General features: G+C 48.1%; 1 protein-coding gene and 1 long non-coding RNA gene across 3 annotated transcripts in view; one reads left to right on the top strand and one right to left on the bottom strand.

Annotated features, from left to right (window-relative positions):
- Positions 1-16,788, top strand: part of LOC309537056 — a 147,894-nt gene that overhangs the window by 103,669 nt on the left and 27,437 nt on the right. The gene's annotated exons all lie outside the window — the stretch shown is intronic.
- The window catches only part of EXOSC5 (exosome component 5), a 44,950-nt gene that overhangs the window by 16,305 nt on the left and 11,857 nt on the right, over positions 1-16,788 (bottom strand). For both annotated transcript variants that reach the window (XM_082231361.1, XM_082231360.1), the window contains exons 4-5: positions 9,956-10,096; positions 4,039-4,128 (exon numbers count right to left, since the gene is read on the bottom strand). In XM_082231361.1, coding sequence (XP_082087487.1) covers positions 4,039-4,128; positions 9,956-10,096 — 231 coding nt within the window. The remainder of the gene's footprint in view (positions 1-4,038; positions 4,129-9,955; positions 10,097-16,788) is intronic.

Raw genomic sequence — 16,788 nt, 5'->3', positions numbered from 1 at the left:
TGGAGTCCCAGGGGCAAAAAACAAATCGTGCTTTTTTTTTTCCTAGAAAGAGGGAAGGGGGTGTTGAAACAAAGCTGCTGAGCAGCTGATCAGCAAGCGATAGGGAGGGAGATAAGGGGCTCTAGAGATAAAGGAGGCTGCCTGGGAGGGCAGAGGTAAAAGCACATGGATCCTCAGGATTTTTGCATTGGGTCACCCCAAATTCACCATCAGATCACATAGCATGTCCATGGCTATAGCCTGCACCAAAAAATCATGCATCGTCTGTTTCGTGGGGCTGCAGTGGTGCAAAAACGTGGTTACAAAGCACGGATCCACATGGATTCTCAGGATTTTTTGCATAGGGCTACCCCAAACTCACCGTCAAATCACATATCATGTCTGTGGCCACAGCATGAACCACAAACATCATACATCCACTGTTTCGTTCAGAATATATTTTTTTCTTGTTTTCCTCCGCTAAAAACTAGGTGCATCTTATGGAGTGGAAAATATGGTAGTTTCCTAGGGAAGCAGCCATTTGTTGCCGCGGGTCCTGCAGGCTGCATTTTCCCCTTTCGAAGCACCATAAAACCCCACAGAGAGCAACTGGCAAAAACGGCACGGCAAAGGGGCAAGAGGGAAGCAGGGCCCGGGACTCCAGGCAATATATCACCTGAGCCACAGTTTCCATGGTAACAGACCACCTCCATCCTGAGTGCGCCATGGACACACACACACACCCCGCCACAAGGTAAGGCACGGCAAAGCCATCACCCGAATGTTAATGAGGAAAGAACAGAATGGCACCCAAGGGCTGCGAGGAGAAAGCACTCAAACGTCAACCCCAGTGTAAGCTGGTCTCCCACCGTAATAATAAAAAATTACTATTATTATCAACCCAGTATACAGAATCCAAGCCAAGCGATGGCCAGAGTCCCACGAACAATCAGAATGGGTCTGGTGGTTTTAACTTAATGCCACAATTTTTTCCTTGTTTTATTTATTACATTTAAATACCGCCTTTATATTCCAAGGATCTCGAGGCGGTACTGTACATGCTTCTCCTCTTCCTCCCCATTTCATCCTCACAAATAGGTTAGGCTAAGAGATGGTGACTAGCCCAAAGTCACCCAGTGAGTTTCATGGTGGAGTGGGGACTCGAACCCTGCTCTCCCAGGTGCTAGTCCAACACTCTAACCCAGGGGTCAGCAAACTTTTTCAGCAGGGGGCCGGTCCATTGTCCCTCAGACCTTGTGGGGGGCCAGACTATAATTTGGGGGGGGGGAAGAAATGAATTCCTATGTCCCACAAATAACCCAGAGATGCATTTTAAATAAAACGACACATTCTACTCATGTAAAAACACCAGGCAGGCCTCACAAATAACCCAGAGATGCGTTTTAAATAAAACGACACATTCTACTCATGTAAAAACACACTGATTCCCGGACCATTGGCGGGCTGAATTTAGAAGGCGATTGGGCCAGATCCGGCCCCCGGGCCTTAGTTTGCCTACCCATGCTCTAACCATTACGCAGCATAGTCTCTCTCTCTCTCTCTATCTCTCTCCCCACTTGTTATTTTGAGCCAGGGGAACTGTATAGAGAAGACAGCTTAACAAAGAGAGAAAGGGCACCAAGGTTTAACTACAGCCACAATTAAACAGGCCAGGGTGATCTCTCCCCCCCCCCCTTTTAAGTCTTTACCTGGCACTGAAAAGGTACTGCCAAGTGTAGAGATCCCAGGCTGCTAAGTGCTCCCAGTGCAGGATAGCAGCAGAATCCCATAAACTCAGGTCTGCTCAATGTGCCCTGAGAGGAGGCAGAAGAGGACAGCCCAAGTCTGGGTTCTCATGCCATCAGCACTTGAAATGCACACACACACACACACACACACACACACACACACACACACCAGCATTTTATTCTTTAAGTTGCCTTGGGCGCCTTATCTGAAAAGCAGTATATAAATGCAATCCATCAATATCACCCCCCAAGCAAGCAGCTGCTAAAAATATTTCTGCAAGTGCCTAAGAACGCAGGATAAATAAAGCAGCGTAATCAGGGTTGGATCAAAGAAGGCAGAAGAATGAGAAATTAACTCTGAACCAAGAACGAATGGGAATGGAACCGAGAAGCCGTTTACAGCAGAGAGGTCACCTGAAAGCCTCGGCAAAGCAATTCCGCACATAAAGCCTGCTTGTCTGCAGCCCAGAGAAGCAACTTGTTGTCCGGGAGGACCAGCCTTAAAAGTTTAAAGGCAGCCTCCTCCCTCAACCTGAATCCTCTGCTTTGAACTACAATTCCTATTATTTACTTCGGGGTTTTGCTTTACTTTTATTAAAAGGTAAAGGGACCCCTGACTGTTAGGTCCAGTCATGGCCAACTCTGGGGTTGCGGCACTCATCTCGCTTTATTGGCCGAGGGAGCTGGCGTACAGCTTCCAGGTCATGTGGCCAGCATGACTAAGCCGCTTCTGGTGAACCAGAGCAGCGCACGGAAACGCCGTTTACCTTCCCGCCGGAGCAGTACCTATTTATCTACTTGTACTTCGTGCTTTCGAACTGCTAGGTGGGCAGGAGCAGGGACCAAGCAACGGGAGCTCACCCCGTCACGGGGATTCGAACCGCAGACCTTCTGATCGGCAAGCCCTAGGCTTTGTGGTTTAACCCACAGCACCACCCGCGTCCCTTTGCTTTTATTAACTGAGGGCAAATCAGTCAAGCTGTTGCTTTCAGAAGGATGTTAAGAAGAGCCCAGGCCAGGCCCTTAAAGGATGGGCTAGCATCTTGGTCTCACAGTAGCTAATCAGATGCCCAAAAGCAGGTCAAAGAATCATAGAGTGACCCCCAAGGGAATTCCCAATGCAGGAATAATTCCCAATGCAACTAAATAATCCATGACAGATGGCCATCCAACCTCTGCTTAAAAACCTCCAATGAAGGAGAGCCCATCACTTCCCGAGGGAGACTGTTCCACTGTCGGGCAGCTCTTAGCATCCTTATGTTTAGCCAGAATCTCCCTTCTTGCAACTTGAAGCCTACTTGAGTGCTACCCTCCAGAGCAGGAGAAAACAAGCATGCTCCTTCTTCCATCTGACAGCCCTTAAGATGGCTCTCATATCTCCTCTCAGTCTCCTCCTATCCAGGCTAAACATACCCTTCAAGCGCTCCTCGTAAGGCTTAGTTTCCAGACCCCTACTTTGACCACCTCATGAGAAGAGAAGACTCCCTGGAAAAGACCCTGATGTTGGGAAAGGTGGAGGGCACAAGGAGAAGGGGACAACAGAGGACAAGATGGTTGGACAGTGTTCTCAAAGCTACAAACATGAGTTTGACCAAACTGCGGGAGGCAGTGGAAGACAGGAGGGCCTGGCGTGCTCTGGTCCAGGGGGTCACAAAGAGTCGGACACGACTAAACAACTAAACAACAACAATCATCTTGGTTGCCCTCCTCTGCACACCTTCCAGCTCAGGGGTCAGCAAACTTTTTCAACAGGGGGCCAGTCCACTGTCCCTCAGACCTTGTGTGGGGCCGGACTATATTTGGGGGGGGGACGAACTCCTATGCCCCACAAATAACCCAGAGATGCATTTTAAATAAAAGCACACATTCTACTCAAGTAAAAGCACCAGGCAGGCCCCACAAACAACCCAGAGATGCCTTTTAAATAAAAGGACACATTTTACTCATGTAAAAACACTCTGATTCCTGGACTTTCCGCGCGCCGGATTTAGAATGCAATTGGGCCGGATCCGGCCCCCGAGCCTTAGTTTGCCTACCCATGTTCCAGCTTATCAACACCCTTCTTCAATTGTGTTCTGCCCACCTGCGATTCCCAGCGACTGACATTCAGAGGCGGGCAGCAAATGCACGTGTATCCTGCTTAAATTGTTCCTTGTGAGTTTGCAACTGCAGTGAATGCTCCTGAAAGATTATTCAAAGTGGACTCTGACAAACAGATGCCACAAGTAAATACACAGAGAACCTTTGGTGTGGAATCTGAACTCGCTGAGGTTCAATGCAACTGGCCCGGGCCAGGCCATTATAGACTCACCTGCTCCACTGAACATGTCCCCTTTGTGCTTGACATCAACACCTTCTTCTCAGTGCTGTCAATGGCAAACGTCAGGACCGACTGGGCTTCCTGCAAGAAGAAAAAAAAGGCCCTGAGGTTTGCAGAGCTACAATCAAGATCCAGAGGTGGTAAGCCAGGATGGGTAAACCTAACTGACTCTCCAAGTATTGCGGGACCAGCAGTCTTTGCCTACATGGCCAGCGGTTAGATGTGATAAGAGCCACAATATACCCGGGTGGTGCTGTGGGTTAAACCACAGAGCCGCGGACTTGCCGATCAGAAGGTCGGCGGTTTGAATCCCCACGACGGGGTGAGCTCCCGTTGCTCGGTCCCTGCTCCTGCCAACCTAGCAGTTTGAAAGCACGTCAAAGTGCAAGTAGAAGGTAAACGGTGGGAAGGTAAACAGCATTTCTGTGTGCTGCTCTGGTTCACCAGAAGCGGCTTAGTCATGCTGGCCACATGACCCAGAAGCTGTACACCAGCTCCCTTGGCCAATAAAGCGAGATGAGCACCGCAACCCCAGAGTTGGCCATGACTGGACCTAAATGGTCATGGGTCCCTTTACCTTTACCGTGACCCATAACCAGCTGGTAAAAGGTGGTAAATTGGGGTCAGGGCCCCAGTCAGAAATTTTGTGGTTAAGGGATCTGAGAGGGTAACGAATAGCTGTACAACATCCGGAACCTAAATACAGGAACTTTAAACTGGCATAATTACTATGTCTTTGGAAGTAGTTGCACTGAATCCTACCTCCACATTTCCCTAGATATTTCCTTTCTTTTCTTTTTTGAAAGAGCCTTGTTAAAAATAATAACAGCGAAATACAGTATTGTAACTCAGGAGGGACTTTGTGTTGGAAGCTTGGGGGTTGGAAGAGAGGTTTTGAATGCATTAAAGCTGATAGCATTAAGGACCTCCAGATTGCTAGACCATCCCTGTATCTTTAACCTCTTGAGCTGACCTCTCTCTCTCTCTCTTTGTTGTTCATTTCATAGAATCACTGGTTGGAAGGTCCAGCCCCCTGCAATTGTCCCTTATGGGGTTCGAACCTGCAACCTTGGCGTTGTCAGCACCACACTCTAACCAGACTGATTATGTCTTAGGTTGCATCCTGTTTCACAACTTCCTCCTCCTCTTTCAGACCTCAAGATGAGTGATCATCTTTAACTATCCTCTGAGAGGACAAAGGAGCAAACCTTGCTCTTCTCTAGACTAGTTAGACTAGAACTAGGAACTTTTCTATCCAAGTTATGTATTTGTACCATAAACAACTTAATTATTTTCTTACCTACAACAACCACCTCTGTGTGTGATTGCAAAAGTCTAGTCTCCAAGATTCGCTGGCTGAAATACAGCTCAGTCTGCAATTGCAACTGGCCCATTACTTATGAGTATTCCTGGGGGTGGGGACAGACCAACATAAGCTCCTGGGACAAGCACAGACCTGTCATAAAAGTTGTAGAAAGCTGTACAAGGCTTTCAAAAAAGGTGTATTAACTGGTCTTTGCTTTCCCCTCTGCCTTGGCCCTCCGAGCATATGAAAATTCCCCACCTGATTGGATCAGCATCAAAGGTGCTTCTCTAGATTTGAGAAGTGTGGTGGGCAACTGAATATATGACTTTAAAATTTTTAATTTTCTACCTCTCATTCTCAAGCCATTTTTGAGATACGACATTTTCTGCAGTAGCAACTGTGACTGTACAAAATGTCCCAAAAATGTCCACTTGGTGACTTAGTTGTTACTGTTAAGGCAACTAGGAAGGCTATTTTAATTCTCTTGAGCTTTCTGCTCAACGTTCTGCTGTCTGAATCTGGCTGATTAAATCAGACCTGGCCTATTTAAGTTTTGCTGTTTTCCTGCTGTTGTTTAAATGTTCAGCAATTTAATTCAGTTTAGTTTCTACTGCTGAATTGATTTACTTATGTGAATTGTTCTTGTGACTGCTTATAATTTGTAACCAACTTTTAGCGCTAGTCAATTTACAGATATATAATGGTGGAGAAGTGAAGAAAATAACAAAGCATAATCTGGGTCAGTTAACCATCTGGTTGTCCTCAGAATTCGGGTGACAGAGGATGGGATTCCCCCCCCCCTTAAAAAGAACAAACATTCAGTGCTTGCCTAAGGATAAAGTTAGGGTGCTGTTCTGGATTACTGCAAAATATAAAAATATAATCTTCTGCAGATACTGTGTGAGACACAGCACAGTTTCAAGACTGGATTGGTCATCAGTTATGCCTGGAGACACTCTTCCCCCTGCAAACGAAATTCTAGAAGGAGATGCAACTTTGCATCTATTTAAATGTGGAATAAATTTTCCCTGATAAAGATATTTGAAACACACTGGGAATTATTCATTAAATTGTTCTTGCACCTAATTGGCTTCACCTTCTGAATTTCCCCCAAGGCATTACTGGAATGAGAAATGGAGAAAATGTCCTTTGGTTATACGGCAGAAAACTGGAAGGTGCATTTTTTTTAAAAAAAAAAATGGCTTGCATGATTCATCCAGGCAGAGAATGCTACGGTACTTGGATTTGCAAGCCTCCTCCCTGCTCTTAACCATCTCCAAGCCAAACAGGCCATCTTTGGGCTGGCAATGCACAGAACTAAATTACGTGCTATGTTAAGAATTGGGGGCCCACCCCAATCTTTCTGGGGAAAGCTTTCAAGAGAGGGCAGGCAGCTGACAGAGCCAAACTGCAGTTGATTAAGGGGAGCCCTGGGTAGAGAAGGCAGCTGGCGATGAATGGAATCCGCTGGCCGATAAAAAGGAGCAAAGCCATTAGGAAAGGCAGCGAGGGCCAGGCAGCAGGGGACAGGGAGGCAGAGAGAGAGAAAGAGAGAGCTATTGACCTGTCAGGTCACCATAAGCAATTACCCACCCGAGCAGATAAAGGAGCGAACGATAGGTCTGCATCCCTTCTGTGGCACATGGCACCGGGCCAACTATGCGCCTGCTGGATGGCAAGTGGGGAGTGAAGGAAACCTGGGTGAATGGGAGCCTAGCCAAAAGCCAGAGACCTACGACCTTCTCCCCTGCTGCCGCTGCGGGTGGGATCCCAGAAGCCCCCAGGGTTAGAGACTTCACGGCTAACCTCATATCCCTGCCAATGGTGGGGAAACCAGAACCCAAAACGTCTGGCTCTCACGGCTTTTGCATTCCCCCTTTCTTCAACCACTCTCAATTCCAACCTGATAATTGCCACCTGCCCAGATTTTAACTTGTCTGAATTAATTTTAAGATGTATTTTAATTAATTGATGTCTGTTTTTATGCATATTGTGTTGTTTTTTTGTTAGCCGCTCTGAGCTCGGCCTTGGCCAGGGAGGGCGGGATGCAAATATTATTATTATTATTATTATTATTATTATTATTATTATTATTATTATTACAAAGAAATGCAGGTGCTCTGTTTTTCTGTCTCTCCTCAAAACTGGGTTCCCTCTCCCCTGATGCTTTGGACTACAGCTCCCATTAACCCCAGCCAGAGCAGTAGGTTATCTTATACCATGACACATGCAGGTAAGTCTCAAAACTCTCTTCCCCAAAGAGGAGGTGCAAGGGTGCCGGCTGCCTGGCTAGATCTCCAGAACATGCTTGGAGCCAGCTGCCCGCAAGTACTGTGGGGGACTGTAGGAGTGCAAATATCCAGAGTGTGGGGTCAGGTGGGATTACTATGAGGAATTATAAAATATGCATCAAGCCATTGTGTCCACGATGAATGCATTGTGTTGACTGGGATTGATACATTGACAATAATTTTTGATCAAATCCCACAACCCTCTGCATCTCTGGCCATTTCCTCTACTGCCCATTTCTCTTTCTTCACACGTCACATACCCACTTAGACAGGCAGGCATCCTGGGTCATCAAAGACAGTGGGCAGCTTCTTTGAAGTAGCCTTTCTGATATGTTAATCCCAGGATCATAGAATCATAGAGTTGGAGTAGACCACAAGGGCCATCGAGTCCAACCCCCTGCCAAGCAGGAAACACCATCAGAGCACTCCTGACATATGGTTGTCAAGCCTCTGCTTAAAGACCTCCAAAGTAGGAGACTCCACCACACTCCTTGGCAGCAAATTCCACTGTCAAACAGCTCTTACTGTCAGGAAGTTCTTCCTAATGTTTAGGTGGAATCTTCTTTCTTGTAGTTTGGATCCATTGCTCCGTGTCCGCTTCTCTGGAGCAGCAGAAAACAACCTTTCTCCCTCCTCTATGTGACATCCTTTTATATATTTGAACATGGCTATCATATCACCCCTTAACCTCCTCTTCTCCAGGCTAAACATGCCCAGCTCCCTTAGCCGTTCCTCGTAAGGCATCGTTTCCAGGCCTTTGACCATTTTGGTTGCCCTCCTCTGGACACATTCCAGGATGTTAATCTTAGAGCCAGGAAACAGATCTCACATAAAGGTGATAATGATCGCGGTCCTCCTGGCCATCCTTCTTATCATGTATATTGCTTGTTTATCACCTTCGGGGTTGCTTACCCCAGAAATATGTGTGCTTAATTAGTTTTGGTAGTTTAACTTTTCCCCACTTGGGGTTTGTTGAAATGCTCAGAAGAAATCTGACTGGTTCTTTCGAACACTCTGTAAAAAGTTCTTTTGTGAATAAAACGACCTGGGCCAGGGGGTGGAGAGAGAGATTGTTATACGCACCCTTCCCAGAGTCTTGCTGGTTCAAGCCTCTGTGTGTATTCTTCTTAATCAGAGTTCAATCCTTCCTTTACTTTGTGAACGCCTCAGGAGCCCCCAGTCCTTCTTCCCCTTAGTAGGCAGCACTCACCTGGAGGGATGCTGTGGCCCAGGGGTCAGTCGCATGCATCCAGTCCCCACCTACCATCCAGCCCAATTTCAGGAGCAGAGGAGACTGCCTTATACTGAACCAGACCATTGGTCTATCCAGTTCAGTATTGTCTACACCAGCTGGCAGCAGTTCTCCAGTTCCAGGCAGGAATCTCTCCCAGCCCTGTCTAGGATTGATCCTGAGACCTCGTGCCTGCGAGGCAGCTGCTCTGCCACTGGGTTACGTCCTTCCCCTGATCTTTCAGAGGGGCAGCAATACAGGCGCCATAGCTGTCAACCGTCCCTTATTTGGCGGGAAAGTCCCTTATCCCAGCGCCATGTCCCGCTGCTGTCCCTTATTGATGATGTCCCTTAAATTTCCCGGGTTTCAAAGGAAGCAGCTCCTCTCCCTCCCTCCCTGCCAGCCAGGGAGGAGGGAGGCTCCAGCTGCGTTGCTAGGCTGCGTTGCTCACCCAATAAGGAGTCTAAGAACGACTGGGGGATGGAGCTTGCATGCCTTGTGCCAATCAAATCAGCCACGTTGCCTGGGGACTCGCCTTTGCTCAGCGCTTCCCAGCAGAGAGGTGACGGTGGTTTTCCTTGCTGCATTCCCCTTTGCGCTGTGGGAACCACTGCTTGAGGTTTCGTTTGGCTGCTGGCTGCTGGCTGGGCTTTCTGCTTTGGCTCGGAGGGGCTCAGAAGTTGAACATATCTATGCTCTGAAAATCCCTTATTCTGGCTGCTGGTCCCTTATTTTCTAGGCTACTGGTCCCTTATTTTCAAATCTGTAAGTTGACAGCTATGACAGGCGCTTGAAAAGATGCATCTATCAAAAACCTCCTCTTCTACCCAATTAACGCAGCAGCCCCAACGCAGATAGCATTGGGCCATCTTTTTTACTAGATCATACTGAATCCTGCCAGGATAAGGTGACTAAGCCCAGCGAATTCCACCTTCTTTATTTCAAGCTGAAGGGCACTAAAAAGGCATGTTTCCTCCTCCCACCTCTCCTCAAATCAGTGCACCGTTGATCTCTGGAACTCCCTTCCACCAGAAAGTGCAAAGGCATCCCACCCCCTTGCTGAGACATCAGGGTACCCACCTTTTCCTGCTTCGCTGTGGGGTCCAGGATGATGTTGCCGTCCGCGTCCAAAGCACACGTCACTCCGCAGAACAAGGACTTCATGGGTAGCCCTGCGTCCATCAGACCCACGCAGGTAGCATTCAAGCAGCTTGCTAGCAGCTACAGCGGAAGAGGTTTCATTAAGGAAAAAACCATGACCCTTAGGAAGCAGGAACAAGCCTGAATCAGCAACGGCCCACAGCACAACACAGAAGAACGTAAGAAGGGCAGGAATGTAAAAAAGTAAAGAACTTCAGGGAAATGATATATAATGAGATGAAAAAGATGTTGAAATATACATTTTTTAAAAAAACAGAAGCATTTTGACTTGGTATTATAGGTCAGGACATTAACAGGCAAGATGTTAAATTGTTTTTATATGCAACAACTGCGGCAAGAGTATTGTTAGCCCAGAAATGGAAACAAGAAGAAATTCCGACGAAAGAAGAATGGCAGACGAAATTAATGGACTATGCAGAATTCGACAAAATGACAGGAAGGATTTGAAACCTGCGGGACCAGAGATTTACAGAAGATTGGAAGAAGTATATGAATTATTTGAAGAGCAACTGTAATCAACAAATTACGCTAGTAGGACTACAAGAAGTTTTGTATGGAGAAATATACGAAGTGTTACAAGGTAGAAAAAGATAGAGATATTGCTTATGAGTTTGAAATGTAATAGGGAAGATAAGAAATGCATACTAAGAGATTAGATTGGAAAATTTTCAGACAGGATTGACGGAAGTCAAAAAAATTGAATAAGATGTAAAAGTATGTTTAATTACTGTTGAAAATGATGTGTTAAAAAACTAATAACAATTTTATATATAAACAAGAGCCTCCTCTCCTCTCCTTTGCTTTCCAGAAACTGGTACAGTGGTGCCCCGCAAGACGAATGCCTCACAAGACGAAAAACCCACTAGACGAAAGGGTTTTCCGTTTTTCAATGCGCTTCGCAAGACGAATTTCCCTATGGGCTTCCTTCGCAAGACGAAAATGTCTTGCGAGTCTTGAGATTTTTTCCGCTTCCCCCCCTTTTTCTAAGCCGCTAAGCCACTAATAGCCTTTTAGCCGCTAAGCCTTTAATAGCCGCTAAACCGCTAAACTGCTAATAGCGCTAATCTGCTAATCCGCTAATAGGGTTGCTTCACAAGACGAAAAAACCGCTAGACGAAGAGAATCGCAGAACGGATTATTTTCGTCTTGCGAGGCACCACTGTATTCAGAAGTGTTTCTGTCTCCAGCTGCGGAAACAGAGAACAGCCATCTTGGCTAGAAGCCATCAACAGCCTTCACCCTGAATCGGTCCAATCCTCTTTTAAAGCCACATACATCAGTAGCCATCACTGCCTCCTGGGGAAGCGAGATCAACAGTTTAATGATGTGCTGCGTTAAGAATATATCCTTTTGTCTGCCTTGAATCTTCCAACATTCATTTTCATTCTATGTCCCCGAATTCTTGTGTTAGGAGAGAGAGAGAAAAAAACAGCTTTCCTGTATCCTATTTCTCCACCCTGTGCATAATTTTATAAGCTTCTATCATGTCAGCTATCACTTGCCTTTTCTCTAAACTGAAAAGACCCATATGCTACAACCTTTCCACATAGGAGAGTCGCTTCATCCCCTTGATCATTTCGGTAGATTTTTTCCCTGAACCTTTTCCAACTCTGCCGTGTCCGAGGTGAGGCAACCAGAACAGCGCACACTATTCCAAATGCACTTGCACCATACGATACGATAATCTTTACTGTCATTGTCCCATACAGAAGAACGAAATTGAAAATCTACATCAGACATTCAGAAACCAACAAGGCTGCTATCCCAGCTATCCCAGCCTGGTTAGCCCCCTAAAAACTCTGACACCCCATAATTAAATACTGTACTCCCATAGAGACTACCTTACACTGCATTTAAAACCATAGATCTGTATAACGGCATTACGGTATCAGCAGTAAATATTTTTCACAAATTGCTAGGGCAAGCCTTCTTCTGTAGATTGGTGCCTTCCAAATGTTCTGGACTACAGTGGTACCCCGCAAGACGAAAAACTCGCTAGACGAAGGAGTTTTTCATTTTCTTAGCCGCTTCGCAAGACGCATTTCCCTATGGGCTTGCTTCGCAAAGCGAAGCTTGCCTCGCAAGCTCCGGGGATAGCGGGGAAGCGCAGCGCGTCTTCCCCGCTGTCCCCAGACCTCTTTTGAAGCAAGGGGCGGCGGGGAGAAGATCACTTCTCCCCGTTGCCAGCCCCGCAATCTCGGGGGACAGAGGGGAAGATGCGCGCGCCTTCCCCTCTCTCCCCGGACCCCTTTTGAACCAAGGGGCAGCAACGGGGAGAAGCGATTCTCCCCGCTGCTCCTTCCCTTGCTTTAAAACAGGTCCGGGGATAGAGGGGAAGGCGCGCGGCGCTTCCCCTCTGTCCCCGGACGGTCTCCATAGGAACGCATTGATTAATTTTCAATGCATTCCTATGGGAAACCGTGCTTCGCAAGACGAAAAACTCGCAAGAAGAAAAAACTTGCGGAACGAATTAATTCCGTCTTGCGAGGCACCACTGTATCAGTTCCACTAACCCAGCCAGCAAACATCTGGAGGGGAAAAGGTTGGGAAAGGCACTGCTAAGAAATCGAGGAAGGCCACAGGCAACCTCCAATTATCAAAGAAGCAAGGAGTGGATCCACTTCAACAGTGGAACGGACTCCCTTGGAGGCCTTTAAGCAGAGGTTGGGTGGCCATCTGTTATAGATGCATTAGTTGAGATTCCTGCACTGCAGGGGGTTGGACTAGATGACCACAGGGGTCCCTTCCGACTCTACAATTCTATGAAACCAGAGACAGGATATTCCACCAGCATGGAGAAGAAGCGCAGATAAACCAGTCGAACACAATGATTGATTGTATTCAAGTTTCTTCTTTCTGGACCTAACAAGGTTGGGGTGGAGGGAGGCGAAGAAGCTTGGAAGAACGCAGAAAATGTCAACTCTCCAAGCCCAGTCAAGCATGGTGGGAGCAACGAAAACACATCCTACCATTGCCTCTGTCCTTGTTTCAGGGTAAGCAGGGTCTCAGATGCACATTTCAGCTTTACACGTGTGCTTGCGGGTGGTAGGAAACATTTTGTGACCTCTAAGGCCCGTTTGGTCTCATAAATGCCTGCTGATTGCAACCTGGTTCCAACACGCGGCTTATCGGCTACAGAAAAGGGGAGAGAGAGACCAGGAGGAATTTTACTGCTGTGTCCCATCGACACAAGGATAGCCACCTGCGCACCAGGCCTTTCCTCCTCCTCCCTACCCAAATCTGCTCCGAAGGGTTAGGAGAACCCCTAGGACAGGTTCAGAGGGGGAGAATTTTCCATGGCACAGGCTGAAATCCTCATGCTGACCTAATGATCTCCTTAGCGCCAGACTGGATTCTGCCCAGGGCACCCAAGTAACCAGTAACTGGTTCCATCCGTTTCCTGCTTCTGCCTTTCCCCAACCCCATTTTCAGCCGGGCCCAGGTTCGGTAGCTCCTTTGGTTTTCTCCTCCCCCCTAGAAACCAAATGATGGCTTAATCCAGGCTGCAAAAGGATGGAGGTGCCTTTCTGCAATATTATCCTCCCTGCAAGGTCACAAAGTTATCCTCCCTGTACGGCCCCAACAAACAGTGGTGTTTTTTTTTGTGTGTGTGTGTGTGTTTGCTTTTGCTTTTTTAATGGCTGAGCCATGGGGGAAGTCCAAAGCATCTCTCACTCCTGGCATCCCGCATTTCCAGGTTAATCAGCCGGCATCGTATGGGATGCTCAGTGGCAGATGGAAACGAGGGCTGGCAGCTCTTGTTATCCAGCGCTGACTAACTGAGATGGCAAAAGCCTTGGGAGGAAAGAGACTAATCAGAGGCCGGATCTGGGAGCTCGGGGAGGAGAAAGGAGGGGGCTGCAAGGCCGGGCTCTCGAAATAGCTACCCGCAGTACGAGGGGGTGGGGAAGGAGGGCACAAGCACAGGCCACACAGAATTGTCCCATTAAGCCATGGGGAAAACCAACCTACTCCCTGGGGGATATTGCCTAGCCTGTGCCAAAAGTGTCTTGCTGGATCACCCCAAAGATCTACCTCGAGGCTGGCTCACCTGTACCTTCCAGACTTATTTATCTATTTATTTGATTTATATACAGTGGTACCTCTGGTTGCGAAGGGGATCCGTTCCAGAGGCCCGTTCGCAACCCGAAAGGAACGCAACCCGCTTCTGCGCAGGTCGCAATTCGCCACTTCTGTCATTTTGTGCGTCTGCGCATGCGCAAGGGCAAAACCCAGAAGTAACCCGTTTCCGGTACTTCCGGGTCGCCGCAGGGCGCAACCTGAAATTGCTCAACCTGAAGCAAACGTAACATGAGGTATGCCTGTACTTCCCTTCATCGCAAGATTTCAGGGCGGTTCACAATACAAGGTAAAAACACAAGGAAACAGTTACAACAAGGAAACAATAATGCCCCCTGCCCCCCAAAAAAACAACAACATGTAAAAGGCTGTAGAATATTAATCAGCCAAAGGCCTGGTTAAAGAGGAATGTTTTTGCCTGGTACTGAAAGATATGTAAGGAAGGCACCAGGTGAGTCTCCCTGGGGAAAGAAGCCCACAAACAGGGAGCCACCGCAGAAAAGGCCCCATTCTTGTGCTGCCACCCTTGTGTGGAGGCGGCACACAGAGAATGGCCTCAGATGATGAATGCAGAGTCCAGAACAGTTTATATGGGGATAGGCGGCCCTTGAGGTTGCTGGGCTTCCATTATCCCTGACGATTTGCCAGGGATGATGGAGTCCAAGGGCATCCAGAGGGCCACAGATTAGCCACCTGTGCTCCCAACCAAATGCCCCGCTGGGAAAGCCCGCAAGCAGGGCACCACAGGCTTTCCTCTGCGGTTTTCCCTCAGCATCTGGTACGGGGAGGTAAACTGTCTATGAACACGGAGGATTCATTTAGCTGCCATGGCTAAGAACTAGCCGTCAGGGCAGGGAGGACTGTTAATACACGCACAAATGGAAATCGGAGACCAAGCTGATACCGAAAGATATGTAAGGAAGGCACCAGGCGAGCCTCCCTGGGGAGAGAATCCGACAAACAGGGAGCCACCGCAGAAAAGGCCCTGTTCTTGTGCTGCCATCCTTGTGTGGAGGAGGCACGGCCTCATGAAACTGGCAGCTGTCACGCACCACAAGAGAAGGCCTAGGAAATCAAGAACAGCCCTGCAGGATCATACCAAAGGCTCATCTAGTCTAGCATCCTGTTCTTTCAGAGGGGCGTACGAACAACAGCAGCGAATGGGAAAGGAGGAGAGGGTCAGCAAGCCTGCTAGAAAGATCCCTGTTCGTCAGTAGGTAAACAGAACAGGTAGGAGGTGAGCTTGGACTCCAGGGGAAGGATGCTCTGTGCATGGCTCTGGGACGGCACTGCCATGTGCTGCAGCCTTCCTGGGTGCCAAGAGGCCCACCTCCCAAGCGGTCTCATTTAGCTCTCAGGTGTGAAACAGTTCCGTAACAGCGGCAGGACATTTACAAGAGGGTTAACTGGCAAGCGGTGGGACGCAGGTGGTGCTTGCCAATCAGAAGGTCGGTGGTTCGAATCCCTGCGACGGGGTGAGCTCCCATTGCTCGGTCCCAGCTCCTGCCCACCTAGCAGTTCAAAAGCACGTCAAAATGCAAGTAGATAAATAGGTACCGCTCTGGTGGGAAGGTAAACGGCATTTCCGTGCACTGCTGTGGTTCGTCAGAAGCGGCTTAGTCATGCTGGCCACATGACCTGGAAGCTGTACGCCGGCTCCCTCGGCCAGTAAAGCGAGATGAGCGCCGCAACCCCAGAGTCGGTCACGACTGGACCTAGTGGTCAGGGGTCCCTTAACCTTTTTAACTGGCAAGCAGTTTCTGGCAAGACTCTGGAGACCTCAGAGATACCCTACAGAGTTACTGAAACCCCAAGGACTGAGCATCAGACATCTCTGTGCTTTACTCAACTTCCATCTTCGCCGCAGGATGGCTTGGGGCAAGTCAGCCTTCCTCACAAGTCCTGCTTCCCAGGGATTTCTCAAAGCCAATGCGATGAGGAAATTAGCCTCCATCTCAAATGTTAGGGTACAGAGCCAGTCGGGAATCTTAATTACCGTATTTTTCGCTCTATTAAGACGCACCTAGTTTTTGGAGGAGGAAAACAAGAAAAAAAATATTCTGAATCCCAGAAGCCAGAACAGCAAGAGGGATCGCTGCGCAGTGAAAGCAGCAATCCCTCTTGCTGTTCTGGCTTCTGTGATAGCGGTGCAGCCTGAATTCGCTCCATAAGACGCACACACATTTCCCCTTACTTTTTAGGAGGGAAAAAGTGAGTCTTATGGAGCAGAAAATACGGTAATGAAACCTGATTAAGTTGGCAGGGAAGAAGGTTCTGTGTTTCTCCACCCCACCACTGCCAGGCTGGAGGGGCCATGGAAGCAGGCAGACAACCTCAGCGCAGGTGAAATGAAAGCACTCGCCGCTCTCCAAACGAAACTGCATTAATTCCCTCCGAGCCACTGTATATTCAGATTTGATAAAACACCGCGGCACCCGGAGTTAATCTCTCCCGCACCACATTTGAGGCCCCGTCAGAAACGCCAGCGCTGTCATTTGTCACCGGAAGAAACAAACAGATAAACTGCGCCACTTTGGAAACAGGTGGAAATCTGCCAATTACGACCCCGTGGCCTAGCTGCCCTGGGACACTGATATCTGGGGTGCAGCCGATAATTCTAGACTGAATCCTAGATATCCCTCAAATATCTGACACAGCAGCAAGCAACCGGA

The sequence above is a fragment of the Podarcis vaucheri genome (assembly GCF_965113315.1).
Source record: "Podarcis vaucheri genome assembly, chromosome: 7".
NCBI classification, from domain to species: domain Eukaryota; kingdom Metazoa; phylum Chordata; class Lepidosauria; order Squamata; family Lacertidae; genus Podarcis; species Podarcis vaucheri.
This window is presented reverse-complemented; position numbering and strand designations above follow the sequence as displayed.